Source organism: Eptatretus burgeri, chromosome 2 (assembly GCF_056783735.1).
Source record: "Eptatretus burgeri isolate ZD-2024b chromosome 2, Ebu_testis_v1, whole genome shotgun sequence".
Taxonomy (NCBI): domain Eukaryota; kingdom Metazoa; phylum Chordata; class Myxini; order Myxiniformes; family Myxinidae; genus Eptatretus; species Eptatretus burgeri.
The window spans coordinates 139420376-139448113 of NC_140962.1; the positions used below are offsets into that span (position 1 = coordinate 139420376).

The window sequence follows — 27738 nt, forward strand, 5'->3', positions numbered from 1 at the left end:
CTGTTATGGGTGTGACCAGAGCTGTTCATGGGAGGACCTGATGGCAGCAATAAAAGGAGTTTCATCAGAGCCAGTGGAACAGAGCACTCAGTCAGAGTTTTGTTCTCGGATCAAGTCGGTGCGATGTCGCTCTCCGGATCCACGGCGTTGGTCATGGGTGCGGCTCAAGGTCTGGGAGCAGCTTTGGCGGACGCGCTCCTCCGTAGAGGTGCCAAGGTGTGCTTGCGCAGCACGCCTCCACACTCCTGTTTGTAGTTCGTGTGTGTGCACTGTTCCCTGAACTGTGTGTTCGTGTGTAGTTTGCCGTTGGTTGTTATCTCCATGTGCGGGTTTCAGAAGGGAGATCGTGAAGTCGTCCCAATGCTTGAAGAAGTATTCACCTCTGTTTTCGTAAGGGACCAAGCCATGATGTTTTGTTGTTCTCAAAGGTGTGTGTCTGTGTTTTCGTGTTTGCTTCACAAGTCCTTTGTCCATTTCAGTATAAACCTCAAAGTGTTAAAAGAAAAATGTTTCAAAAGGGAGGTTTTGACCTTGAGGTTTCCAAAGGAGTGTCGTTCAAAGTGCATCAGGAAGTGGACCTTCTATGGGTGCCTTTGTACATAAAATGATCTCCCCAAGTATTTTGGTCTTAAAAAAAACATAGAGCTTATCGAGAAGTGCTCTTTTCATGGCTTATCGTGAGGCATTCTCGGTGTTTGTTTTCCCCCGACCTCAAAGGCACAGTGTAGCTTTTATCAGTTTTATGTGATCTCATCAACTAAAAAAAAACAAACAAACGCAAGAATATGTTTACCGAATAGTCTGAGTCATTTTAACTTGGCATCTCAGCATCACAAGGGAACTGCTCAGCTGAAAGAGCATCAACAAGGCAAATATATGTTGTGTGAATCCTACCAGGTTGCACTGCTGGATATTTTGGAAGAGGAGGTGAAGTCAAAGGCGGCGGAGCTGGAGCAATTGTATGGAGCTGGGCGCACACTCGCCATTCACTGTGATGTGACCTCCACCGATTTCGAGAGCAAGTCCTCATCATTTTACCCTTTAAATCCCTTCTGGGATTTTGTACAGCTTGTTACATTTACCTTCTCCTCGTTATCAACAACGTTCTTGTTCATGCTGTTTGATTATCATGTTGTTCATTTACGCTTCAAGCTCCAGTCCTCCTTGCTAATAATTGATTAATTTTGCTTTGGAAGTTCTAAATTTGAGATAAAATTCCAAGCATTATTCAAAAAGGTTGATCACACACAAAGCTTTAACATAAGCAATTCGTACATGTGCTTTCAATGCAATGCGATTTTTATGCCTCTGTCGACGAAATCACCGGAGGCATTTTTTTCGGGTTGTCCGTCCGTGCTAATATTCTGTTTTCTCTGCAACCGCTTATCCGATTGACATGAAATTTTCACTGGAGGTGTGACTACTCATGTTCAGAGTGGACAAAAAGTCCCAATGCATGCAGTTAAACTTCAGTTGGAATTAATTTGTATGCTTCCCTCCATTATCTGCACAAATTAGAAAAAAAAATTTCCATGTTCTTCTGGACATCTTCTTCAATGTCGAGATATTCTCTAACTATGAGCGCATAATGTGCTTGCAGTACATCATCTTGTTGCAGGATAGCTGATTCTTGACAGTTGAAATTAGATGTCCCTCAAATGATCCTCAAATATTTTAGTACTGATTAGATGTCGCATTCTACATCTGCAATTATGCCGTTTTAATGAAGGAACCTATGATGTCATAGAAATCACATTTATTCCCCCATGAGCAGGGCCGAATTACGATTCTGTAGGCCCCTGGGCTACAGATACTGTGAGGCCCCCAGTGAGAATTAACAAAAGCACGCAAATCGAATTTCGGATTCTTGAAATCAGTTTATTCAACTTCTACAACATAGATGGGTGCAAGTGTAACACAACAAAAAGAGAAGAGATATTGTGATATTTTCAAAACTAAAATAAGTTTTTGAAATATTAAATTTATTTGACAAGGCCAAACAAAATTAAAATTCAAACATTTGCTTTGCGTAATTTCTTGGTAACAAATTTCTCCAAAACATCAGTAAATTGTAAATTTTTGAGAACATCATTTTCAATTGCCATGACAGCTTGTCTGTCAAGTCGTTCTTATGTCATTGTTGACCTGAGTACATTCTTTATATGTTTCAGCCTGGAGAAACTTCTCTCTCCAGTCGCATTAGTTATCATTAAACACAAGTAAATCCATAGTGCTATTTCAACATCAGGGAATGAAGAAGTTAATCCATTTTTTAGCACAAGGATGTAGATATCAGAAGCTTGTGGTGTTTCATGCTTGTCTCTGAATTCATGAAATTGTCCAACAAAGTTTTTCAAGTGAACATTGCCCATCAAAGCAATGACGAAAGAAGAAGAAGGAAAGGTTCGATGGAATGAGCGATTTCTTGTACAGGCCCTAAGCGAGTATGAGATCGTCTCATTGTAATCAGGATTGCCAGCGCCGAGTTGGAATAATGGGCAAGAAAAAAATTCCAGTATATTATACAGTATATTAATTGAGCCCTTTTTAAAAAAGATAATGCAGCATACTTATACTTTCATTCTGCATTCACAAATGAAGTAACTTTCACAGTAAATTAATTTCACTTAATCTCTGGAGGCCCTCAGCTGGCGGAGGCCCCTGGGCTGCAGCCCATAAAGCCCATGCCTTAATCCGGCACTGCCCATGAGGAGTACTTGCCATGCGTCAAGTTTAAACTTTTTCCTTGGTGCAGTTTCAGAAATACAGTGGTCCAATTTTTTCCCATTTTTCCAACATGGTTGCCACACCACATGACCTATGACGTTATAATTATCATTAAAACATTCTACATGCATAGTCGCACCTTTGGTGAAAATTTCATCTCAATCTGATAAGCGGTTGCACAGAAAAATATTAAAGTTCTGTGCAAACAGACAGACAAACAAACAAATGAAAAATCATTCATAGTGACATCTTGGCAAAACAGCATAAAGTAGAATGGCACTCAGTGGAGCGCATACTTCTGCCGGGTGGAACAGTTCACGTTTTGTATCCCACTGATGGACTGGATCCAAACCAAAATCCAATCCGCTTGTTCTTGTAACCTAATCAACTCATCCACCTTGTTTTGTCACAATACAACTCGTCCACAACTTTTTGAGATAGAGTGATATATTTAGTTTTTGGCCCTATCTCTCAATTTTCTCTACTAGAAGCACCCATTCTCTCCGGGAGCCGTCAAGGGAGTCATGTTATTTTATTTATGCTTATTTTACTCCAAGGGGTCCCAGGATTACACACCCAAAAAATTGTTGAGATAGGTTCAGCCGTTTTTGCGGTAACTGGGAACAGACAGACAGACGGTGAATTATAGTTAAGATTAGGCCTGTTGACCTCTTGACCATAAAATTAATTGATCGTTGAATTCAGCAACCTGACATGAAAATGCTCTTCAAAATTCAAGTCAATTGGATAAAAATTGAGGAATTTAGAAAATTTGGCCCAAATTGGCCTTTTGGCCTATTTTGACCTTTTGGCCTATGTTTACCTCAAAATTAATAAGCACTTGAATTCAGTGAGCTGATATGCAAATGCTCTTCAAATTTCAAGTTAATTGGATTAAAATTGATGATTTTAGAAATTTGGCCTGTGCTGACCTTTTTGGTCTATGTTGACCTTTTCACCTATGTTGATCATAAAAGTAATAGGTGGTTGAGTTCAATGACCTGATCTGTAAATCCTTTTTAAATTTCAACTCAATTGGATGAAAATTGAGGATTTCAAAAATTTGGCCCAAATTGGCTTTTTAGCCTATGTCGACCTTTTGGCCTATGTTTACTGCAAAATAGTAGGTGGTTGAAGTCAGTGACCTGATATGCAAATACTCTTAAAATTTCAAGCCAATTGGAAGAAAATTGAGGATTTTAGAAATTTGGCCAATTTGACCTGTTGGTTGATGTTGACCTTTTGGGTGACGCTTATCTCAAAATTAATAGGTGGTTGAATTTGGTACCCTGATTTGCAAATGCTCTTCAAATTTAAAGTCAATTGGATGAAAATTGAGGATTTTAGAAATTTGGCCAATTTTGACCTTTTGGTCTCAAAATTAACAGGAGGTTGAGTTCAGCGATGTCATACGCAAATGCTCTTCAAATTTCAAGTCAATCGGATGAAAATTGAGGATTTTAGAAAATACTGGCCTTTTGGCCGATGTTGATCTCAAAATTAATAGGCGGTTGAATTCAGCGACCTGATATGCAAATGGTCTTCAAATTTCAAGTCAATCAAATGAAAATTAACAATTTTCGAAACAATTGAAAAAGTTGGCCTATTTTAGGTTGACCTTATGGCCAATGTTTACCTTTTGACCGCAAGATAACCTCAAAAGCAATAGGTAGTTGGATTTAATGACATGATTTGCAAATTCTGTTCAAATTTCAAGTCAATCGGATGAAATTTGAGGATTTTAGAAAATTTGCCTCAAATTGGCCGATTGGCCTATGTCGACCTATTCAGTCGACCAAATTTTACGAAACTTCAATGCGTGACCGTCGCAGGGTTGATGACATTAATTTCTGAAAATTTCAGAACGGTCGGTTGAGTGGTTTGGTCTGGAGGCGAGCGAGAAAAGGACAGACAAACAAACAAACACACAAAAAGAAAACAGGCGATCAACATACTTGTCAAAAATGTTTTTTTTTGCCGAGTAACAAACAAACAGAACCAAATGCAATACCCTCTCCTCTGGCGAGTGCAACAATACCTACATACAACGAGGCTGATTCTCAAAAAGTATCTCACCCTGAGAAAAAAACCTTCAAAACCATAAATCAACTCGCAGTAACATCCAGTTACAAGGTGGGTAACATCCAGTTACAAGGTGGGTAACATCCAGTTACAAGGTGGGTAACATCCAGTTACCCACCTTGCAAAAAATTTCGAAAAATTATTTTTCCAAAGACAGTTGTGAATAGAAGATGTCACAAATGAAACCGAAACACGAACAAATACAGCCTCAATAATTGCCAAAATGACAGAAGAATACAAAGCGAAATATCAACTTGTATACAGCGCCAACTGGGAGAACTATAAGAGAGCAGGGAGATATAAGAAAGAGTTGGACAGAGTGGGCATAGACAAATAAGGCTCAGTGGAATTGCTAAAAAGAAGCCAGCTCAACTGGGATGGAGAATGAATCGTTAGAAATGCCCACAAGGACATAACACAAACGGCTTAAAGAAAATGGTGGGACTGAGTTAATCGGACAAGTGTAGGTTTTGCAAGGTAGAAACAGAAACTACGAGTCACCTCCTTGCGGGATGAAAAAAAACTCGTGTCAGAACAGCTCTACACACAAAGGCAAAACAAAGTCTGTAAAGTAATCCACTGGCACATCTCCAAAAACATCAATATCCCAGTCACAGTTACTCATGGAAACATTAACCAAAAGCAATATTTGAAAACAAGGAAGTAATGCTCAAATACGACCCGATGATCCCATCGAGTGTAGACATAGAAAATAAAGCCTTGCCACCGGACATAGTACTTAGGCACAAAAAAAGAAAAGATGGCATTTCTAATTGAGGTTGCAGTACCAAGCGATTTTGACGTAAACAACACGGAAATCAAGAAAATGACCAAATACCAAGATCTCAAAAATGAAGTCAAAATATCCTGGAAGCTGTAAGAATGTCGACAATGTACCAGTGATAATCGGAGCAATGAGAATGATAAAGAAGAACCTTACGGAGATCTTAAAACCGCTGGGAACATTATGACAAACGAGCTACAGTTGGAAGCTGCCGGAGGCTCAGTGACGACCTTGTAAAGAGCCCACGGAACAAAAGTTTCAGATCACTAGAAACGACCTACATTTGGAAGCTGCCCGAGGTTCGGGGATGATGTTGAAAAGAGCCCTTGGAACAGAACTTTCAGATCACTACAAGTGAGCTGCAGTTGGAAGCTGCCTGAGGCTCGGTGACGATCTTGACAAGAGCTGTCAGACCGTAACTTTCAGACCAAGAAAACCCGCATATGGAGATAACAATTAATGACACACACACCAAGAACTACAAGGAAGATGATGGGGTTAGGTAGGGAAAATTACTGTTAAAAAGGAAAGGATTGAGGATGGTGTGAGTTGGTGGTGTACAACCAACTTGAAGCCCTGGAGTTATTTTAAGATAATGGAACCAAATAGACAATCTATTCCATCCCGCCGATATGCTCCTTGGGGACAATTGTGTTGAGATTACAAGCCAAAGGAATGCAATCAAGCAATTTTCTGATGTGATATCACAGACTGGTGAACAGTACATTTACGATGTTGCTGATATAAATGCTGTTGACAATGAAAATACAAAAGCCAATATATATATATATAAAAAAAAACTTTCCCTCTAGTTTGACGCAGGTCCACAACACCTCCCATTTTATCCAGAGTCTCAATGTTAAAGCAATGTGACTAGAGGCAGTTTTAACAGCTCAAGCCGAGTTCTACAAAGGATCAGCCCAGCATAATGCCCCAAAAGGTATCCTAATCCAAGAGCACATTGGTTTTGTTTATGTTGTGGCATTGTAAGAATCATCGCAGACCAAGAGCAAAAATCTGCACAATGCTTATAGAAATATGGAGGCAAGCTTCCTCCCTAATTCATTATCTTGATGCTAATAATGTCTCTCATCCATGATGGCAGTTGTAACCGATAACTGAATTGAAACACCTTATATTTCCAGTTGTCCACTCAACTGGGATGTCCTGCTGAGTGTTCACAACTGAGCATTGAGTTCATGATGGTACCCCAAAAGTACCCAAAATTCTCCACCAGATTACAAATTGGAATCATGCGAATCAAAGTCTTATTTAGCAATACAAATTGCAATTCTTCACTAATCTCTTTCTCACAGAATCTTTTGAAAAGGTCAAAGAACATTTTGGTTCATTGACTATCGTAATCAACAATGCGGGAATCATGAACGAGCAAGAATGGGAGAAAATGATCAGCATCAATCTGGTAAGCTTTGGTTTCGTAATTATTTCTCAGATTCATGATTCATATTTCAAGACGGTTGACGATTAATAAATGGATTGATTTGACAAATTGTTTTTCAATGTGTGTGTGTTTTTTTTTTAATTGCGACAGTAACAAGTTCCTGAAATAACAGCGTAATTTAAGATATGTATGTTCTTCCTCAAAATCACTTCAGATGGGGTGAGGCTGACTGGTACCGAGTTGCTGCTATGCTGTATCCACAACACTCTTCCATCACCCTCTATCTCTCTCCACTCTCAATCCAACTCCACCTTTCTGTTGTCCCTCTTCACACAATCCTTCCATCTGAACCGTGGTCTACCCCTTTTTCTCCTGCCTGGTTCTTTCAACACATCTTCTCTTTTTGGAAGTCTGTCTTCCCCAATCCATACCAGGTGCCCTGCCCCATTTCAGTGGGCTCTTTACCAATCTGTCCATCAAGCTCGTCTCCTCCACCAGACCATCTATCCTTCTTCCATCCACCCTCTTCACTCCCACATTCCTCCTGACCCAGTTTTTCTCACAGACATGCAGCCTCTGTTGCTGCTGCTCCATCAGTGCCACTATCTGCAGACCACATAGGTATGCCAGTATTACACATGACCTCAGGACTTAACACTTTCAACTTCCTCGATGCCTTCCTGTCCACCATTAAACCCTGCACTTTCCTCTATGCATTCACACCCACTTGTATCCTTCTTACCTCTGCCTCCAAGCTACCATCACTAGACACCGAGGTACATAACTTTATTTCCCTGCCTTCTCCCCTTCCCTTCAAACCTGATGTTAAATTTCTCTCTTTCTCTCTGCTGTTTAACTCGCATTACCTCCATCTTCTCCAAGCTCAGCTTTAGTCCATGTTTTTCAAATGCCTTCTTCCACCCTTCCAGTGCTTTCGGCATCTTCTGATTGCTCTTCACTACTATTGCTGGGGCATCTGCATCCAGTAGCATGCTTCGGGTTTCTTTCATACTGACATTCCTTCTGATTAGTTCTATCACCATAATGATCAGAAGTCAGCTGAGTGCACTTCCCTGGCTCAACCAATGTTAATGCAGAACTCTGACATTGAAGATCCAACCCAAACTCTTCCCTTAGTGCCCTCATAATGCTTTCCACCATCCCAGCTTCTGCTTCTGGCACTCTCATATGTCTCAGCGTTACCAACACCACCTCTCTTGGGACCATGTCGTAAGCATTTTTAAGGTGGTCCACAAATACAAGTGCAATTTCCCCGTGCATCTCCCAACCTCTTCTCCACTAAATATTCCAATCTATCTGCCATAAACAAAGAGCAAAAACAACTCATCTAGTCCAGCAGCTGTGGGGGGAGTATCGTGCACTTTATGGTTAAAGCATGAAACTTGGTACACATGTTTACTATGCCAAAATATGTAAATTTAGATAGAGTGCCATTTCAGATATATGGTGGTCGTGGCGGCCATTTCCTGAGTCACGATCCATATCTCGGAAAGTATTGTTATGTTTGAGGGGGGGGTATGCATTCAAAGGGTAATTAGGATGTTTAATTAGGTATGCCATGCTGTTCGAGTTTACCAGGATCTCGATGTAATAAGTAGCAATTCAGTGGTGATAAGTTGTCTAGTAAATGTTCATTTCTTCAAGGGGGAAATGATAAATGTCACGTAATTAGATAGGGACACGGGATAGGGTAAGTGTGTCTGCGTAAACCCCTTTTGGTATTCTCTGAAGACTGGCGGTGACGTCACAGGACAGTGCAGCGGATTGCTCCACCCCGTGATCACGATTGGCGGAAGGCGATGGCGGTGGGCCAATAAACGGCTCGATTGGGAGTGACGAGGACGAAGGATAAAAAGGTTCTGTTCGGGGTCGAAAAGGAAGAGGAAGAAGATTACAACCAAAAGATCGTGGTTTTTTTGGTGTGGAAGCTGTGGCGGCAGAGAGCGTCCTGGTTGTTGTGCTGAGTCGATCGTGTTCTTGATCGTGTCTGGGAGCCTTGCCGAGCCTCGTGCCTCGCCTCGGTTGGCTCTGGGGTTCTGCTGACTCGGAGTGCGGGGTCGGGCGGCGGGCGGACCTGCCTCCCTCTCCTGCTCGCAACTTGGCGCCAGAACTGGTTCCCTGGCGGCTGTGAGCGGACTTGGGCCAGGACCAGGAGGTCGACAGCACCGCGGTTTCTCCTGCCCCCCCTGGCGAGAGCAAGGCCGGCTCGTCCGACGCCGATCCAGGGACAGTTGCGTCCACACCACGGTCCAGCCTGACCACCAGAAATAGCTACGTTTTGTGTGTGTGTGTGTGTGTGTGCTTGGCGCCTTAGAGGGATTGCGAACTGTATATTCATTGGAATTGTCTGTGTTTTTCCCCACGCCCGATCCCACACCATCCCGTCGAATCGCCCCGGATCCCTCTTCTTGCCGAGTCTTGTTATTTCTGGTAATAATTAGAAAAACAAATAAACATCATCAACTCAGTGAAAAGTGACTCGTGCCACCTTCCTCGTCCAGTTTGCGGTAGAGTGATTAGAACCGCCATGTTTGGGTTATAAATAAATAAACCGCCTCCATCGTTTCAGCTCATTCTACGTTGGCGGGACTGTTCAAGTCCCGTGGACGTCACAGTATTATGGCTTGAAGTTAGATTCTGGTGTCTACATATATGTTTTTGGGGGCATACAATCCAGAAAATGCAGTTTCCACTGCGTAAAATCAGCACATATGCCAGTTTTAAAGATGGCGGCTTCATCCAGTAGCTTCACGTTGTTGGAAATTGACAAAAAACAACTCAATAACCAATATTCTGAGAGCAAAAAAAAAAAAAAAAATCAGAGACCTGAACATTTCATTCTTCTGCTAAATTAGAGTTGTGGGGTATTTTAGAAATCAATAAATACATCTTTTTTCATTATCGTTAAACAACAGAACCATATATTCAAAGATGAATCGCGCGAAACCATGGGTAGACAACCCCCCTCATGGAGACTTTGATTCAAGTACTTTGTGCTCGTTTTCACATTGCTGGTTTAGCATGAGCCACCACGCTTGCAAAGTGCTGTGCATGTCAGCGTGACTTTCAGGCATTTTCAGTTTCCTTTACACCCTTCACTGCATTCACAGCACAAAAGTTATTTGCATACTTTGTTTGCCTTGGGAAGGGTGCTCAAACCAACATCCCATTTTCCATCGTACGTCGCCATCCAACCACAACCTTCCGGCTTGGGAAGCTCGGGAAGTTGCTCAATTGCTTGACTCCAGCAATGCCCAACCTGATATGCAGTTCTCCTCACGTGTATTTGTAACATCTTCACGACTAGCATAGAAAGCTGCCCACGATACTTTGCTGGGATCAGTTCCAATTTTTACTGCGAAACTCAAATGTTGCAACCATCTGCGGAATACAAGAATAGGTAAGCATGGAAGAAATGTGATCAGGTCAGGTCAGGTATGGGAACATGTGCCGGAGCAGCGCGTCGCTACGTCCACTTTCCGCCGATACTCCAGGGGCCTCTCTGGCCATCCCCCAGGCAGATGCCTGGCCCATCCCCATCTCGTTAAGATGCTGATCAACCTGCTGCAACCACGAGGAATTTGGTCAGCCCATTGGCCTTCTCCACTCACGAGGTTCCGTCGCTGAGAGAATCTGATGAGCAGGATCAATATCAGGAAAACAAGCCACATGTCCACACAACCGCTGCTGGCGCTCACGGACTATGCAGGTAACAAATCTCATCCGAGTCTCTCTCAGCAACTGCTCGTTGGACACAAAGTCCGACTAGCGATAGCCAAGGATTCTCCGAAGAGACCTGGTACCAAAGGAATTAAGTCTCCGTCTTAGAGCTCTGGTCAGAGTCCAAGTCTCAAATCCATAGAGCAAGACTGGAAGCACCAAGGACATGAAGACTCGGACTTTTGTCCTCCTGCACAGGTACTGGCAGCGCCACACCCCATAAACCAGTGAATCCATGTGATCAAATGCATAACATCACTTCTACTCTGAAGCTCATCATCTTAAAAAAAGCTCACCTGTATTCCAATTGTACAGCTGGTGACACAAGCAGACACTCAGACTTCAATGACCGGTCTATCTTCGGAGCAGACCATTCCAGCTTGCTTTGTGTGACAGGTGGCATCTGTGTGTATGACATGGGCAGCCTGGGCAAACGTTTCTTGAGCAGGCTGGTAGGCACCGAGGCAGTGTTGTCTTCAGACTCTTCTACCTCGGTGATGGGCTCAAGTGCATTGATATGGTCAGTATCAGCAAAGTGTTGGAATACCGAGATCCCCGTACCGTTCAACGAGCTCCTAGCTGCTGTTGAACTAGTTTGATGATTGACGTTGTCGACTGCAGATGTGGTGAACACACATTTCTTCAGCTGCAGTGGGCACACAGTGTTTAACTTTTCATATTACTTGCAAATTCGTAATGTGAATGAGGACCCCGAGATGTATCGGAATAGGAGGCTCATGCAACTTATTAGGTCATGTCGGATGCAATTGTTTTGGAGTGTCTTTCTGACAATGAAGTAGTGATAACTGGTTGAAGCTTAGTAAGGCATGTGTTTGTCACAAGTGACTGATCAGTGAATTTAGCACCATACAATTACATGGCCACAGAGTGACCAGCGACTGAGGAATAGCTTGTGCTTGGCAGTTTTCATGGAAAGTGCCATCAAACTCTGTTTTTGTTCTTGTTCTTTCTTTGCATACAATCCTTGCTGCACGAGCAAGCGTTAATGCATTCTCGTCTGCATCATTTTCCCATGCATTTCACAGTGCAGTGCCATTGTTTCTCGACAACCACTGGTCCGATATAATTGAAACTTGCCTGGTATATTGCTGGGGACCTGAGGATGTGCCTTTTCAAGGTTTGATATTAATCGGACAAGTGCTTCCCAAGTTATGGCCATTTATTTACCAAACCAATGACAAGACACGTTGTTGCGTGGGTGTGGCCGATGGGGAAGAGAAGCTCAGCCGCGTTCCCCATTACGGGTTACAACGTACGGGCTTCCGGATAATGATGACTTCGTGTATTCTAATAATTTCTCGATTTCTTATGCGCATTTATAGATAAACACAATGCCCCAAGTTATGATCGTTTTCATATTAGACGGTGCATAAATTTCGGTAACATCAGAGTGCTGGTATGCTCCGAACCAGGAAGTAATTTTTTTTCTCTCTCTTCTCTTCTCTTTTTGTTTTTCCTTGCCACGACATTGCGAAAAGGTAAAATACGTTGGCGCTAATTGAATAATTGGGTATTAAAACTAAATTGCGAATAATTGTAACTGCGAATAACATGCGAACTTCCGGGCCACGCACGTACAGGCACGCGAGAGCGAAGAAACGGCCTGTGTGGTTGTTGTTTGTTGCTCGCGGTTTGAATATTTATTTATTCATTTATTTATTTATTTTTACAGGCACGTACTAGTTCTTTAAAGGCCTGCAGCTCAGGAAAATTTGTTAAGGTGCGATCATTCAACCTTGTTGAGTGCACTGACGGATAAGCAACTCAAAGTTGCGTAAGCCAGTCGCTGTAGAGCCAAATTAGAAGTGAAAGCTTTAACACCGGGGAGATTTTTTTTGCTCTTTTCTCACAGCAAGTGTGTCCTCTATGAACACCCCAAGCACGGCGAATACTCTTGCATAATGGACTTCTGTTGTCGGACCTCCGGGATTGTCATTAAATTAGTTCAGATGTTTTTGTTCTGGTTGCAGCATTGTACAGGCCGACTCAGCACTTTGTGTGATACTTTGCTTCAGTCACGATGAGGTCTCCAGAGGAGACTTTTGCTAAGAGTTGCTCATCAAGCAATTTTGTAACACATCATTTGGCTCTCACCAATCATTTTCTTGACTGCCCCTTGCAATAGTTCGGACGAACTTGCAGGTTTGTCGCAAAACAAGCACACTGAGTTTTGGTAATATTCTGTTGTCGAGGAAGTCGTTGACCCTTCGCTTGCTTTTTGACACATTCACTAGCCAAATCTACATCCATGTTCTTCCTCTTCACAGCTTATTGAAGTCTGGTTTTACTGTACAGAAGCCTGCAAGCAGTGTGGAATTTGGCGGAATGTCATCGCAGCGTGGCCTCTGTGCCATCTCCATCATTTAGTCTCGAAATGTCGATCGTTTTTGGTAGGCATCCAGTGGTGTTAAAAGCAATAACATCCTCCGCAAGACTGATATATCCTGAACCGAGGTCACCGTGTTTTGTAACAGCTGGACAACATAGCCTGTCATTCTTGTCCTCTTGGCAAATAACGCATTTTGTCCAATCTGTTCGTACCGTTAGCTGTTGCCGTTGGCGTCATTGGAATAACAATATTCACTTTAGATGACATCGTGTCCTGAAAAGCGAACCATTTTAACCTCTTCTGCTTGTGGGGGGTATATTTGTAGTTGGGAAAGCAAAGGTTTATGACAGCGAGTTGAGTGTGGCAACCTCATGTTCATGAACTTCTCAAAATAACTTGGAAAGTTATCGTGAAAGTGATTGTATTTAAAAACAGGTACATGTGGTGGTTTGGTGCATTAAGCAATGCTTTTTTTCTGGATTGTACACCTCAGAAAAACGATAAGTGGACACCATGTAAACATTTTAGACCAATTATAGTTTTTGAGATATGGAACTTGACACACAAAAAAAATCCGCCATTTTGAAAAATGGTCACCACATACCATAATCCGGGATGGCACGCCATCAAAATTTGCATGTTCTGGCTAGCTCGACCCATTTGCCAAGTGTCATGCTTTTACCATAAAGCGCATGATTCATACCATTCTGAATCCTTATCCGCTGGATTAATCCATCATCCCTCTTCCCTTTTTGTCGTCGTTCTTCTTCAGTATATTAAATTGCATATGATAACTTGGGATACAAAGGAAACATACATCGAAACAAATAGTTGGCTCATCATGTTAAGGTGGAGGTAGGAGAGCATCTCTGGTCAAGCAACCACAATATATCAAGCGCTACTCTATTAGTGAGATGTGAAGTTTGAGATAGTGGTGTAAGGTTGTTGGATTTTAGAAGGGCAAACTTTGAGGGTATGAGAAGTGATTTGGGAGCTTTAGATTGGGTAAAGTCGATGAGTAGGAAGTCTGCATTGGAGAAATGGGCAAGCTTCAAGGAGCAAATGTGAAGTGTAACTAAGAATAAACAGAAGGCATTTAATAATTACAAAATAACAGGACTAGAGTCCGACTCTCATCAGTTTAGGAGGAAACAGGAACTAGTTAAGAAGATAACTTGGCAGGCCAAAAGGGAATGTGAAAATGACAGAGACAAGAATACGAAACATAACAATATGACATTCTTTTCGTAAATAAGAGGTAAAGAAAAGCTGAAGAGGAGTGTGTGCCCATTGGTGAATAGCACAGGAGAATTACCGGGCGATGAGGGTGAGACGGCAGGTATATTAAATAGTTTTTGTGCTTCAACATTTACACAAAAACTGTCAAGGGAACTTCCAATAGTGGAGAGTCTGTATCTCGGGGGTGAGCAAGGGCTTTCGGAAGAGATCCATGTAAATGTAGAGGAACTGAAGAAACAGCTTGAAAACTTCAGGGACGATAAAGTTCCAGGGCCGGATACTATGCATCCAAGAGTATTGAAGGAGGCGGCGGAGCAGATAAGCGTGGTGTTATATCTTTAACAGCTCGTTGGAATCAGGATGGGTACCAGAGGATTGGAAAGAAACAAATGTAACATCAGTATTTAAGAAAGGTTCCAGAGAAGAATTTGGGAATGATATACCTGTTCGCTTGACTTCAGTGGTGGGGAAGGTGTTCGAGACATTAGAGTTAGAGACAAGGAACAGACAAAGAAACATTTGAATAACTTAAAACTAATTAAAGGTAGCCACCATGGACTTACCAAAGGGAGATAATGTTTCACTGATTTTTTGGAGTTCGACGAAGTAACTTCTGATTGGGTGGATGAGGGAAGTGCAATGGATGTTGTGCATCTTCTCTTTCAGAAGGTATTTGATTAAGGTACCCCAGAGGAGGTTGTTGGTGAAGGTGAGGGCTTGTGGTGTGGCTGGTGGAGTAGCTAACTGGATTGGAAACTGGTTTAGTGATAAGAAGCAAAAGAGCCTTAACTTTACAGGAAGCAAACGACCATTGACGTCCACAAGCCTTGACTTTGTGTTCAAAAATAAAGAGGGACTGTGAGTGGGTGAGTGTCTGGCTGGGAAGACGCAAGTCGTGGGGTACCTTAGGGATCAGTATTGGGACCATTATTATTCATAATTTACAGCAATGATTTTGACAGTGGGGTGAAAAGTCAGCTTTCTAAATTTACAGATGACACAAAGTTTGGAAATTAGGTAGCGAGCAGAAGGGATGGTGTCAAATTCAGGAAAGTTTTAATACTTTAAGAGATTGGGCAAAAGATTCACAGATGCAATTTAACCTCAGCAAGTGTAAGGTGCTGGGGGTGGGTAAGAATAATGACAATAGAGATTACATGATGCAAGGGACAATGTTAAAGTGTGTCACACAGGAGAGGGATCTGGGGGTGGCAATATATATATGTGGGGGAGGTAAGCAGACAGGGCAGTGCCAGGTAGCTATAGGTAAAGCAAACAGGGTTTTTGGTTGTATTCATAGGGGAATAACTCATAAATCAAAGGAGGTAGTTTTAACTGTACAGGAATTCAGTGAGGCCACATCGAGAACATTGAAGACAGTTTTCGTCATCACATCTGAGGAAGGATGTAGGTGCCAAAGAGAGGGTACGGTATCAAGCTACAAGACTGATTCCAAGGCTAGCTCGACTCAGCTATGAGGAACATTTGGAGGAGACAGGACTTTATACATTAGAAAAGAGGCAATTGAGAGGAGATCTGATGGAGATGTGTAAGATAATGAACGGTGTGGACAAGATGGGTCCAGTGGAGGTTTTTCAGCAGAGCAAACAGTGCAAGGACCAGGGGCCAGAGCTTGAGGGTAAAAACGATGAGAATTATGACAGTTCTAAGGCAGGGGTCTTTCAGTCATGGAGTAGTTAATGCATGGAATGGTTTCCCCAGAAAGGTAGTGGCAGCAGCAGGAGTGGATAAGTTAAAATGGGAATTCGATAAGTACCTGGATGCATTGGAGACAGAGGGGTATGGTAATATTGGCTTGTCTGGATGGCAGGTAGCTTGTGTGTGTGGATGGGTGACGATGCTGGGGTTGGTGCAGTGCAGGTATGATGAGCCGAATGGCCTCGTCCTGCACCAAAATTCCTTGTGTATCCTTGTGTGTGCTACTTACATGTATGCAATTTAACCTACTGGCGTGGAAAAGGCTCACAGACAGCTTGCAAAATATAAGTGCTATGGAATATTGCACAGTCTGCTTCACATCTTCACATCTAATTGAAAAAGCTCCAAAGCCGCTACTCCATGATGCAGCAGCAGCTTGGAGGTTTAATTCCACCAATGATGCAAGGGCTGTGTGAGAAGTAGCAAGACAATGAATTTCAGTCGAAGAAACAGATCTTTCACATCAAACTCAACTAATTTGTTCTGCAGGCAACGTTTCAACAACAAGATGATCTCCATCTGAGATAAAGCAAGCCATGGTGTCCAAGCTTTAATTTCCTCTCTGATGGAGGAGTAAGGTAAAACATGGTTGATGATGTAATTATTGTTATTATGAGACTTAAGAATTTAGTACTCCACATACTCCACATTGTACCATGACTGATACAAAATCAGCAGCTGCATCACTGGATCTGTAAATGATTAGATTCTGGCCTGATAAATGGTACAATCCTTTAATCCTGGAAAAAATCATATTCTGACCCTGTCCCTATGGAAGGATCGTCAAAAAAAAAATTTCACCTATCTATTTCCTTGGTCAGTCACTGGAAGAGATTTAGTCTCCTGAACTTCTCGGCCTCATCACCAGCCATGACCTTTTCTGGGCCAACCATATAGCAAAGCTCACCTCCAAAGCCAACCTCAGACGAGGCATGCTTCATCGTTCCAAGTCTTTCCTTGGAGGATCAGAACTACTCAGGTCTTCAAGGGTTTTCTGAAGTGGCCTCTTTGTATTTTTTATGGCCATGCTTTCCTCTGGTTTTGCTCTCTCTGGTCTCTCAGCCAGCCATTTGACCCTCCACAACAACTCCAGAATGCATGTGGTCTTTCAGTGGAGTTGGGAGAAGGAGAATGGTGGAAGATAAGGAATGAGGTAGTTGGTTGGAGAGAGGACATGTTCCCGAAATGGAAGGGGAAGGGGGAATTTCATGGCTGAGAGACATGTCTACAAAAACGTCATGACAACACGTGGATGCAAACTCGGCATTCTCAGATAACAGGAGCTTCATCGTCTTGGCTTTGAGGTTGTTTTGTTCTCCTGTTTCTTTTCTTTTTTTTCCAAAAAATTTGTCCTTTCTATCTTTTTAAGGCTATCCAATACCCCCCTCGCTTAAAAAAAAGCCAAAAAAGAAAACTATTTTGCTCGGACACGATGTTATCCTGTACAGCTCTCCTTTTCCTCTATCATTTTCTCAATATCTTCATCGAAGAAAATGCTTCTTTTTTGAAAAGCTTTTGAAAACTTATTAATATGGTTCAATTCCCTCACTTCTCTGAAATCAGCACACCCCATGTTCTTCTTCATTAAGATCTATTCTTCCTTTTCTTCTTCCGCAAACCTGTCTCTCACCGAAATGCTTGGTCTGTCACCCATTCTCCGGTTCCCACAGCGCGACCTTTCTCCGTGCCTTCAACAACTCCTTCCACCCGTCGCATGATCTTTATCTCATAATTTTAATTTTGTGTACCTTGAGAAGTCCAGTTTGTAGATGTTGTCTGTGCACAACAACCAAATCCACTTCACATTATTTTGCAGCATCAAACCCCTCCATGTGAGGATCCTCGCCCACATCTCCTACAAGTCCACATCCTTCCAACCCAACTCCTCCTACATGTCCCCCTCTTCAGCATCCCTCCACTTCGAGTCTCCCCGTTCTGCATACCCCTCACCCCATCCTCTCCAAGCTTCTCCCTCACCCCACCCCACCATCTCCAAGATTCCCCCTCAAAGTTTTCCCCAAAACCCACTTCTCGATGCTTCACCCTCTCGGATTCCCCCTCATCCTCTCCTATTCTCAGTTTCCCCCTCTTGGCTTCCCCTTCACCCCCCCCCCTTCTTAACCATCCCCTCATTGTACCTCCTCTCATCACCCCACTTGTCCCAGGACTGGCAGGGACGGCAAGCAGCCATCTCTCTTCAAAACTGCTCTCCCATATCTACTGCCCCTAATATTAACTCAGCTTGGGAATTCTTCCACAGAATCAATATCAATTTATATCTATCTCTATCTTTATCTCTATCTCTATCTCTATCTCTATCTCTATCTCTATCTCTATCTCTATCTCTCATAGATTCATCCCATCTCGTCTTCAGTTAGTTATCCTACCTTCTTCCCGCCCAGAGTACAATTAATGGTGTGGAAAGGAATTTGCTCTGAAACAACTTGGTTTCTCTTCCTGGAAGGCTTTGTCCCCCCCCCCTTCCCCAGGTTTCTACAAGGTGCATATGATCCACCATCAACCCCCTTCTTGTGAAACCATATAAATCCTTAACTTATTGCACCCTTTTCCCCACCACCATCTAAGATTGTCCCAAATCGATTTATTCAATATGACAGCCAACATGTGACTCTCAACGGAATCCTTTCATCTCCTCTCCCTGTCAAGGCTGGAGCGCTCCAAGGCAGTGTTCTGGGCCAAGTCATATGCCTGAAATTCATCAACGATCTCTCTGACTTTTTGGAAAATCCTCTTCATCTATTTGCTCATGACTTCACCCTCTTCTGTGACATCCTTCATCCTTTAGAAAGGCAGGTCATAGCATCTTCCCTCTCTTTAGACCTTCAAAAAAAATCACAAGCTGGTCAAACACTTGGAATATGTCTTTCAATCCAAACAAATCTCACACTCTCACTATCTCTCTCCCTTAATCTACTTTCTTAACAAACCTCTTAAGGAAGTTCAGTCACTCAAACTTTTGGGTATCACAGTCATGATCTTTATTGAGCAAACCACATTTCAAAGTTGGCCTCCAAAGCCAGTTACCAACTGGGCATCCTCCATTATACAAAGCCCTTCCTTGGCACACCTAAACTGATATCCACCTCCAAGTCCTTCATTTGCAGCTTTATGGAGTGCTGCTCTTTCCTCTAGGCTGGCTCCCCTGCATCACACCTTGCTCAGCTTGACGCTATAGAAACCAAGGCCTTCAAGATCATTGGAATCTGGATTTATGGGCCTATCACTTTCCCATCACAGACAGGTTGGTGGTCTCTCTGTCTTCTACCGCCAACTTTCTGGTCTTGCACCCTCTGCTATATCTGTGCCCTGTCCTCCCCTCCCCTAGGGTACACATGGTCCACCATCAACCACGTTCTTGTGAAACCATCTAATGTAGAATCGCTGCTCACCTCCACTCATTCGTTCCTCTTTTTCTCCACTTGTGGAACCAACATCCACATCCCCTTTAATGTCATTCTTCCCTCCAGGTCTTTAAGACAGCTATGCACCACCATCTGAGATCGTCCAAAATGGAAAACCATGATCTTTTGTATCCTGGTTAATCCCATCAACCCACACCCAATCCATCCTCCTTCCAAATTTCCAGTTTTTCCCTCCTGATTGTTTCCTTCTGTGCCATATTCTCCACCCCATGTATCCTTTCCTCTCCTCCCCCCCCCAAATACCTCCCCACAACCATTGTTTGTCCAAGCCTCCCTCTGTCTTGACCTTCAACACTGCTGTTGGTGTCCCCCCTTCTTTCTGTTCCTTTTGTCCTGTTATGTTCTGATCTGTTCAGTGCATTAGCTCTTCCACGAGCCTTGACTTCACACAAAAAATTTGTCCTCAGTTGGCTGTTATAAACGGAACAAAGCTGGCAATGAAACACATGGAGAAGGATGGTGGCGTGGTGGTGAACGTCTCTTCCGTTGTCGGTAAATATTCAATGTTACTCCTGTGCTGAGCGAACAAAGCAAACTTGGGCAGACAAAAATTCACACAATCGTCTAAACTCAAAAGAAATGTCAAAAAGCCCTTTTGTTTATTTAAATCTCGTTATACAGTATTTTTTTACCTTTTCTTATACAAATCCACAAATTACAAAGACGTACTTACGTATTGCAAAATCAACATCTCACAGGATTATCCTGAGATAGCTCCAGTCCAATGTCAGGCCTGAGAGATTTTTGCCAAGCTTTTCCCCTCCTCTAAACCCCATAAAGGAGGGATTAATAAGTGCTGTTAACAATGTATGAGAAGATGTAAAATTACAAACTGTTGGCATATCTTGGACTATTGAGAGTATGTCATTTGCACATTTTGAATGCCTTTCAACATGTCCAAACTGAATCGTATGGATCATTGTCGTATGATGATTTAATCACTTTCATTCCCTTTTTTTTTTTTTTCATTCAATCCTTTAACTTCAGGATTGGAAGCATTTTCATTTTGTCCTGTTTATACGGCTTCCAAGCATGGTGTTTTGGGCTTCAGTCGTGCTCTTGCGGTGAGTCTTGAATTCTCTGAGTAATTATGATTATTGTTCAATATATCAGTGGTGTAATGGTGGTTATTAGTCGCCAACCGGTTTCGCCGGAGTGGACGACAGGTTTGCTCTCCATCTGTCCATCCGTCCCACCTGGGGTTTTTTCAGACTTTTTTTTCCCCCATACCCTTTAACATATTCAACTGAAACTTGGTACATGGTTTTATTATGATAAGTTACAGATGAAGTTCGAGTTTCAGGGCGTTTCGTCAATTTTTTTCACAGAGTTATGCCCTTTTTAGACAAAGAAAATATCATAGTAGATACATGTCAGTATTCAGCTGGCCTGACCCACCCCAACACACTAAAATCATGCACCACCATTGCATGAAGCAGCACAGATCGGCAGGCCTCAGGCTTCTACCTGGGTTAGTCCATGGCCCAGTGCGATTGGAATGATCACAGGTATATAACCATGATGTATTATATTGTTGTGGTTGACGAAATTCACAAACCACCATTCAGGTCCCTTAGGTGAGATATCTCGGTAAGTATATGTGTAGTTAGGCCCAAACCCGTTGTCTAGAGGGAATAAATGTCATTCATGAGGGCTGCGACTCTTCAGGATAGCCGTTTTTCTTTTACTATCTTTATTTTGGACCAGCCGCCATTATTACAACCACCAACCACGTCTCAACAGCCATCACAACAACAACCACCAACCACAACGCCACTTCACAACAACAACCACCAGCCACAACGCCGCTTCACCACAACCGCCACGACCTTTACCGTCACAACTCGCCACCATCGCATCACCGTCATCTCGCGCCACTCGTGGGCACCGATGCTGGACTCGTGCGGGGCGCGCACCGAGAAGCGTGTTCAAAAACATCACGGACTTTCCGCAGAAAAACGGATCAAAAACGACTCACGCCCACTTTTGTTCCGTCCAATCGGTGAGCGAGGGGCGATTTGGCCCCGCCTCCAGGGCGTTGGAGGGCGGTCGCTATATGCAAATTCATGGATCAAAAAGCATTCACGCCCACTTTTCCTCGGGCCAATGGGGAGCGAGGTGAAAGGTCGGAGGCAGAGGGTCAAAGATAAAAGAGTGAAGCCACGGGGCTTATAAAAACGACTGCGTTCGTCAGAAGAGGGCAGTTCGCAGTTGGCAGTTCGCAGTTCGCAGTTCGGAGTCAGCAGTTCGCAGTGGGAAGTTCGCAGTTGGGAGTTCGCGGAGTCGGAGTGAAGAGGACGGAGCTGTGGAGAGGCGGCGGCGGCGAAGGCGGACGAGGGGGTGCTCGCGTCGGATTCGGGGAACTGCGGAGAGAGAGGGCGGCGGCGCGACCGAGGTCGTGGTGGAGACGCTCGTCGCGGGACCCGAGATTTTGTGAAATCCTCCTTTCCCCGAGCATCAGCAACCCCCTCCTGTTTCCCCCCGCGCTGAGATAGTGCGACAAAGGGGGCCCCCTTCCCACCCCCTACCAGACACTGTCCGCGAGGCCCGCGGAGTTGAGGCACCACCGCCGCTCAGCGTCTCATCATCAGACGGGTAGGCCCAACACGGTCTCGGCCCCAGGCCCGCCTACCCCCTCATCCTGGAGGGTGGTTCTCTTTTCTTTTGCTTTGGGAATATGTGTTGTCGGTGCCGTCTGTGAAGTAAAATTGTATAAGTGTTGCCGAGTGCCCGGTAGTCGGATAGATCTGCATTGTTGCATTTGCTTTTTGTCTTCTACTTTTCCATGTGCTTTTGGTGGAATTGTACATGTGTGCTTTCCGTTCATCGCGAAATAAATGTGCTTATTATTGAACTGTTTTCCCGCTTCGCTTCGTCTTTTCCTCTATTGAATCCCCATCTTGCTTCACGTAAAGGGTTGGTCGTGGGCTAAGACGCCCGATAATTAATCGAACCGTCGAGGCCGACGAATAACACCGCTCGGTTATCCCGATAGTATGGAACGGGTCGCTTAAGTGGCCCGTGTCCGAAGTCGACCTGCGGCGAGGTGCGATCGCCCGGTCTACCCTCCGTGTGGGTACTTAGGTAGGTCGAATTTGGCGAGCAACCCTATCCCACGCGGGGGCCGATTGGCACGATCGCGGTGAGACCGAAAGGTCCACCCGTGACTGGTTCCCGGCGTTAGTCCGAGAGGGTCACGACTGGATTGTCCGTCCGGTGGGCGACGTGCCGCGATTCGAGTTACGTGGCCGTCCGCACGCCGGCGGGCGCGAATCCGCAACAATATATACACAAAAGCCGTACACATGTTTTTGTTTCATGTATGTACATCGGGTTATTTTTTTATGATTTCCAGCACTGAACGCGCCATGACACACCGCCCAAATAAAGGGATGCGTTTACTGGTGTGAAAGGTCTGACTAAAACTGAAATTATGCACAAAAAACTTCATTTATTTTACTTTTGTGTGATTATCATTATTAAAACGTCTCAGTGGATTTACAAGGATTTTACAAGGAAATCAGACGCAGGTGGAGGCCATTCAGCCCATCATGCCTGCGTGAAATCAACACCACATTAAGTTATCAACACAAGATCCAAAGAAGAAAATGCAATTTTTATATATTTTTAACCTCCGCTATCGAAGATGGACGGAGGTTACTGTTTTCACCCCTGTCTGTGTGTTTGTTTGTTTGTTTGTTTGCTTGTTTGTGAACAGTATTACGGAAAAACTCCTGGACGGATTTCGACGAAACTTTGTAGGGGGATTAGGTATGGTCCAAGGATCATGCCATTAGATTTTGGACTTGGTCCAAAGTCCAAATATGGCCGCTATGGCGGCCATTTTGAAAAAATATTTGAATTTTTGTTTTTTGCATTTCCACATGTTTTAAGTGATTTCCAACCAAAAAAAAAATACATTTGTAAGAGAGAAAAAAAAAACAAAAGTTTGCAACTTTTTTTCAAAAAAATTTCGATTTTATTTGAAAAATATTTGAATTTATTTTTGCATTTCTACATGTTTTAAGTGATTTCCAACCCCCAAAAAAATTTATAGAGAAAAAAAACCCAGAAATTTTGCAACTTTTTTTTCAAAAATATTTCGATTTTTTTTTTTTTTGGCATTTCTACATGCGCGTCGATCTAGTTTAGTTTATTCAATCGTGGTTCAGTAGAGTCTGATCCGTTTTTTCCTACAATTAATAGGATATCAGGTTCACTTAAGTGACCCAGCAGTATTGGCGGCGGAGGTTTTGCACTCTACCGAGTGCTCCCCCTCCAGTTTTAACTGTGTTTTTGTGGGGTTTCATATTTATTAATTCATTTTATTTTATTTATAAAGTTTATGTATTTGTTTTTTCTCCTCAGGGGAGGGGGCATGGGCTTGGTTGAAACAAGGACAAATGTGTCCAAGAGCCGTGTCCTAAAGGCAATAACAACTTCCGAGATTTCGTCACGTGCCTTGATGGAGCCAATAGCGAGACCCGTCATGGAGACTCCTGTTCATGACGAGAAAATCGTGTATTTACGAAATTACAACACATTAAATGGAATAATCTTTAAATAGTAACATGAACTTTTCAAAACTTTAAAGCAAATATCTGAATATATTTAAAAGTTCATGATAGACGCTCTCAAAAGGCACCCTCAATGCGAGGATGTGTACAGGTGTTTAGTATTTAAGGAGATCTGGATCCTGTATATAAAAGAGCCGAGTCCTAAAGGTTTTATCTTCACAAGAGGAACAAGAAGAACAAGTTATGCACCCTGGTCTTTACTCTCAGGTTATGCCCCCTGGTTCCTCATCTTGTTGGTTTCTCATCTGGCCCTTAATTAATGTCTTCAACACCTTCCCCACAATTGAAGTCAAACCAACAAGTCTATAGTTTCCCAATTCTTCTCTGGATCCTTTCTTAAGTAATGGTGTTACATTTGCTACTCTCCAACCCTCCAGTACCTGTCCTATTGAAAATATCCACTAACATCTCGCTTACCTGCTCAGCCACTTCCATCAATACTCTCGGGTGCATGTTATCTGGACCCAGAGCCTGATCTACTCTTAGATTTCCTAGCTGTTCCTTCACTTCCTCCACTCCAACCTGGATCTTCTGTAAAAGCCCTTCCTCACCTCCTTGATAGATACTCCCAGCTATTGGCAATTCTCCTGACGGTTCTTGTGTAAAAGTTGAAGAAAAATAACTGTTTAATAAGCCTGCTATCTCACCTTCATCACTAACCACTCTCCCGGTGCTATTCTTCAATGGGGGTGTCACATTCCAGTGATTTTCACAGGTTTCCCCTTCTAAGATTCCTTAAGACTTTTTATATGTGATAGAGGAAATATTCAAAAGTATAAAACAGCAGAGATACTTTTTATTCAAAGTTGACCAAAGATTTTTCATAAAATGCTTATGCTATTGTCTGTCTGTCTGTCTGTCTGTCCAAAATCGGTCGGTCTATGATGTCCGAACTACTTGATTTCAATTGAATTTTATATTTTGAAAACTGCAGAACATAAATCAGAATATAAACCAACAGTTAACAGTCCTTTGGCTCTGAAATTGGCCAAATACATGAAATCTCATCCTGATTGTACTGTGTATCGAGAAGTAAATGAAATATTTTTCATGTGTCTGCCTGCCTGTCTGTCTGGCAGTCAAACAACATTGAAAACCATTCCAAACAGAAAGCTTACTGTTTTTAGGGATGTCATAAAGGACACAAACAACAGGTACAAATAATTAATCTTAAGGTGTTAAATCCTCTTCTTCATTCGTATGCAGCACAAGGCTGTGGAGTAGCATCACTGGCTGAGGGCGTGGCTGTGCCGCTGATGCCCTCTGCTGGTTGGGGGCAGGGATTTGACCATGATGTCGGCGATAGCACGCCTACATTTCGTAGAGGACACCGTGGGATATTTAACGTCCACCAACGAATGCAGATCGACGGGACGTCCGCTTAACGTCCATCCGAGGGACAGCACACACACTGATGAATCACCCTGCATGTGAAACACCGGGATGATCGTTTATAGATGGGTCAGGATTTAAACCCAGGCTAGCCAACTTACCTATTGTGCCATCTTGTCAGCACTATGTGTCAAATAAGATGGTGTTAAAGATGGTGCATCAATGGCGGTAAATCTCCGCAAAAAGTTTTTTTTATTTTTTTAATACAACCTGAAACCTTTGTTTTATTTCAATTGATTTATATACTTGAACACTGAAGAACACAAATTGCCTTCTTGGCACTTTCAAAAATCCATTTAGTAGTACTGTACTTGGAAACATATTTATACTGTCTCGACCCCAGGTAACTGTGAGATTCAGCATTCAGACAAATGTAGCAGCAACTAGCACTGTTTGTTCAGTGCAAAAAGCAAAACAGTTAAAAAGACCCTTCCCATGTCCTTTTGTTTTAATCAAGACAGTGCAGGATAAGGGGTTCTATGAACTCTCGAGTGGTTTAAAATGTTTTGTTTTTCTTGTTGTTATGATACTGAAGCTAGTTTTTTTTTTAATGTTTCACATTAAGATTGTTTTTAACTGAAATTCTTTGTTTGCAGGCCATAAATAAGGAGCAAGGGGTCAAAGTGCGTGTCAATGTGCTCTGCCCCTCAGTGATGGACACCCCCTTGCTTCAAACCGCTTTCACACCTGAGAGGCTTGGATCTACCTTCGACATTCTGCCCATCGTACATCAACTTATTGGGGATGAGAAACTTGAGTAAGGAACCAATTGTTCCATGGAGTGCAATGACTGTTTTGCAAAAGACTGCTGCTGGTTCATCGATTTGGAAATGTTTGTTTTTCACATCGAAGGCAGATATCTGATGGCACATTATTGCATTGTCGTCATTATTGTATGCATATTGGACCGGGAATTCGATTCTCAATCCAACCCATGAATTGCATAATTTCTAAGGCGTGGCACAAGAAGTTGGAATTTGTCAGAGTGCGATGGATGACTTACCCCGACGTGTGACATTGCAGGCTATTTAATGTCCACATGTTTCTAACAGGCCAAGAACAGTAGCTGAGGCCTGCATGAGGTTGGTGGAGGATAAGAGCCTGAATGGATCTGCTTTGAAGGTGGTGGCCTCCATGGAAACCGAGTTGGTGCAATTCCCCAAGATTTTGTCCAAATGACTCCTGAGAGCGAAAGCGTCATCCCTACATATATCGTGCAGAACAACAATATGATTGTCAAGTTAATGTGATTATGTTGGGAAACTTTTGATTTCGGTGAACAAAGCAATAACGTCACTTTTTATGGTGTTTATCCACGTTGTTCGAGTTCCTGTTGGAGCATAATAAAATAAATTACATACTTGCTGGTAGTACCAGAGTCAGGTCATGGGAGCAGGTGTTTCGAGATTATGTATATGAGAGATGGGGAGAAACACGATATGTAGCATGATATCTCAAAAGGTTGTGGTTGGATTATGACAAAATTTGGTGGATGAGTTGGGTCGTGACAAGAACCAGCCGATTAGATTTCCGTTAAGCTCCGGATGCAGATGTCCTATCAGTGGGATAGAAAACGTAAACTGTTCAGCTTGGCGGAGATATGCAATCTACCGGGTGTCATTCGAGTTAGTGAGTGAAGCAGCACTTTTTCTACCCCTCTTAAAACTCTGAGACAGTTCATTGTTTGGGTTAGGCTTTAGTCCTCATCTCATGACGTCCTCATTCTTTGGTGGAACTTTTTATGTCCCACAGCAGCGTAAGTTTTCTTTGTTCTTGTTTTTCTATTTTCCCAGTATGAGTGAAATAGTTTCATTATCTTGAGTTGTACGTGGTTGTTATTAGAGTCCATGTTTTCCTCTACTCGGTTGCTTCGACTGTCCATCCACGGCCTGTTTATGGGGAAGCAGGTTTCTAATAACCTGAATGTAACTGAGTGTGATGTTGACTTTGAATCCCACAAAGTTGAGCAATCTCGTTTAAGTTTCTCTATGAGGCAAAACAAGGAACTTTGACACAGAAGGTGGTCATTTGGCCCATCATCCCTGCTCTACAGCAACACCAGATCAAGCAAATCAGTCTCAGACCACAGTCCCAATCTCAATTTGGGGGGGGGGGGAGTTAGGGGTTAGGGGTTAAGGGAGTTGCCATACATGCAAACAAAATTATATTGAGAATAATCAAAACAAACAAACAAACAAAAAAGTGTGATTCATGACTCTCCCAACTTGTCATATTCGGAGTATTTTGCTAAACTGCGTCGATCCAGGAAGAAGCAATCAAAG

General features: G+C 42.9%; 1 protein-coding gene across 2 annotated transcripts; it reads left to right on the forward strand.

The window, feature by feature from the left end:
• Positions 1-26819, forward strand: LOC147033305 (15-hydroxyprostaglandin dehydrogenase [NAD(+)]-like). Of its 2 annotated transcripts, XM_085871531.1 has the most exons (7): positions 1-216; positions 898-1018; positions 6910-7016; positions 19895-19979; positions 20475-20551; positions 26053-26213; positions 26509-26819. In XM_085871531.1, exons 1-7 carry the CDS (start codon positions 28-30, stop codon positions 26633-26635), a joined length of 867 nt encoding a protein of 288 aa, XP_085727657.1. In that variant the 5' UTR covers positions 1-27; the 3' UTR covers positions 26636-26819. The 2 variants fall into 2 exon arrangements, with proteins under 2 accessions (XP_085727657.1, XP_085727658.1); XM_085871532.1 differs by lacking the exons at positions 19895-19979; positions 20475-20551.
• The last annotated feature ends 919 nt before the right edge of the window (positions 26820-27738 follow it).

Excerpts from the sequence above, each read along its gene's own strand:
- LOC147033305 (XM_085871531.1), top strand. The coding sequence starts at position 28 with ATGGGAGGACCTGATGGCAGCAATAAAAGGAGTTTCATCAGAGCCAGT. Across the intron at positions 7,017-19,894 it reads AAATGATCAGCATCAATCTG|TTGGCTGTTATAAACGGAAC; the intron begins GTAAGCTTTGGT and ends ATTTGTCCTCAG. Across the intron at positions 20,552-26,052 it reads GCTTCAGTCGTGCTCTTGCG|GCCATAAATAAGGAGCAAGG; the intron begins GTGAGTCTTGAA and ends CTTTGTTTGCAG.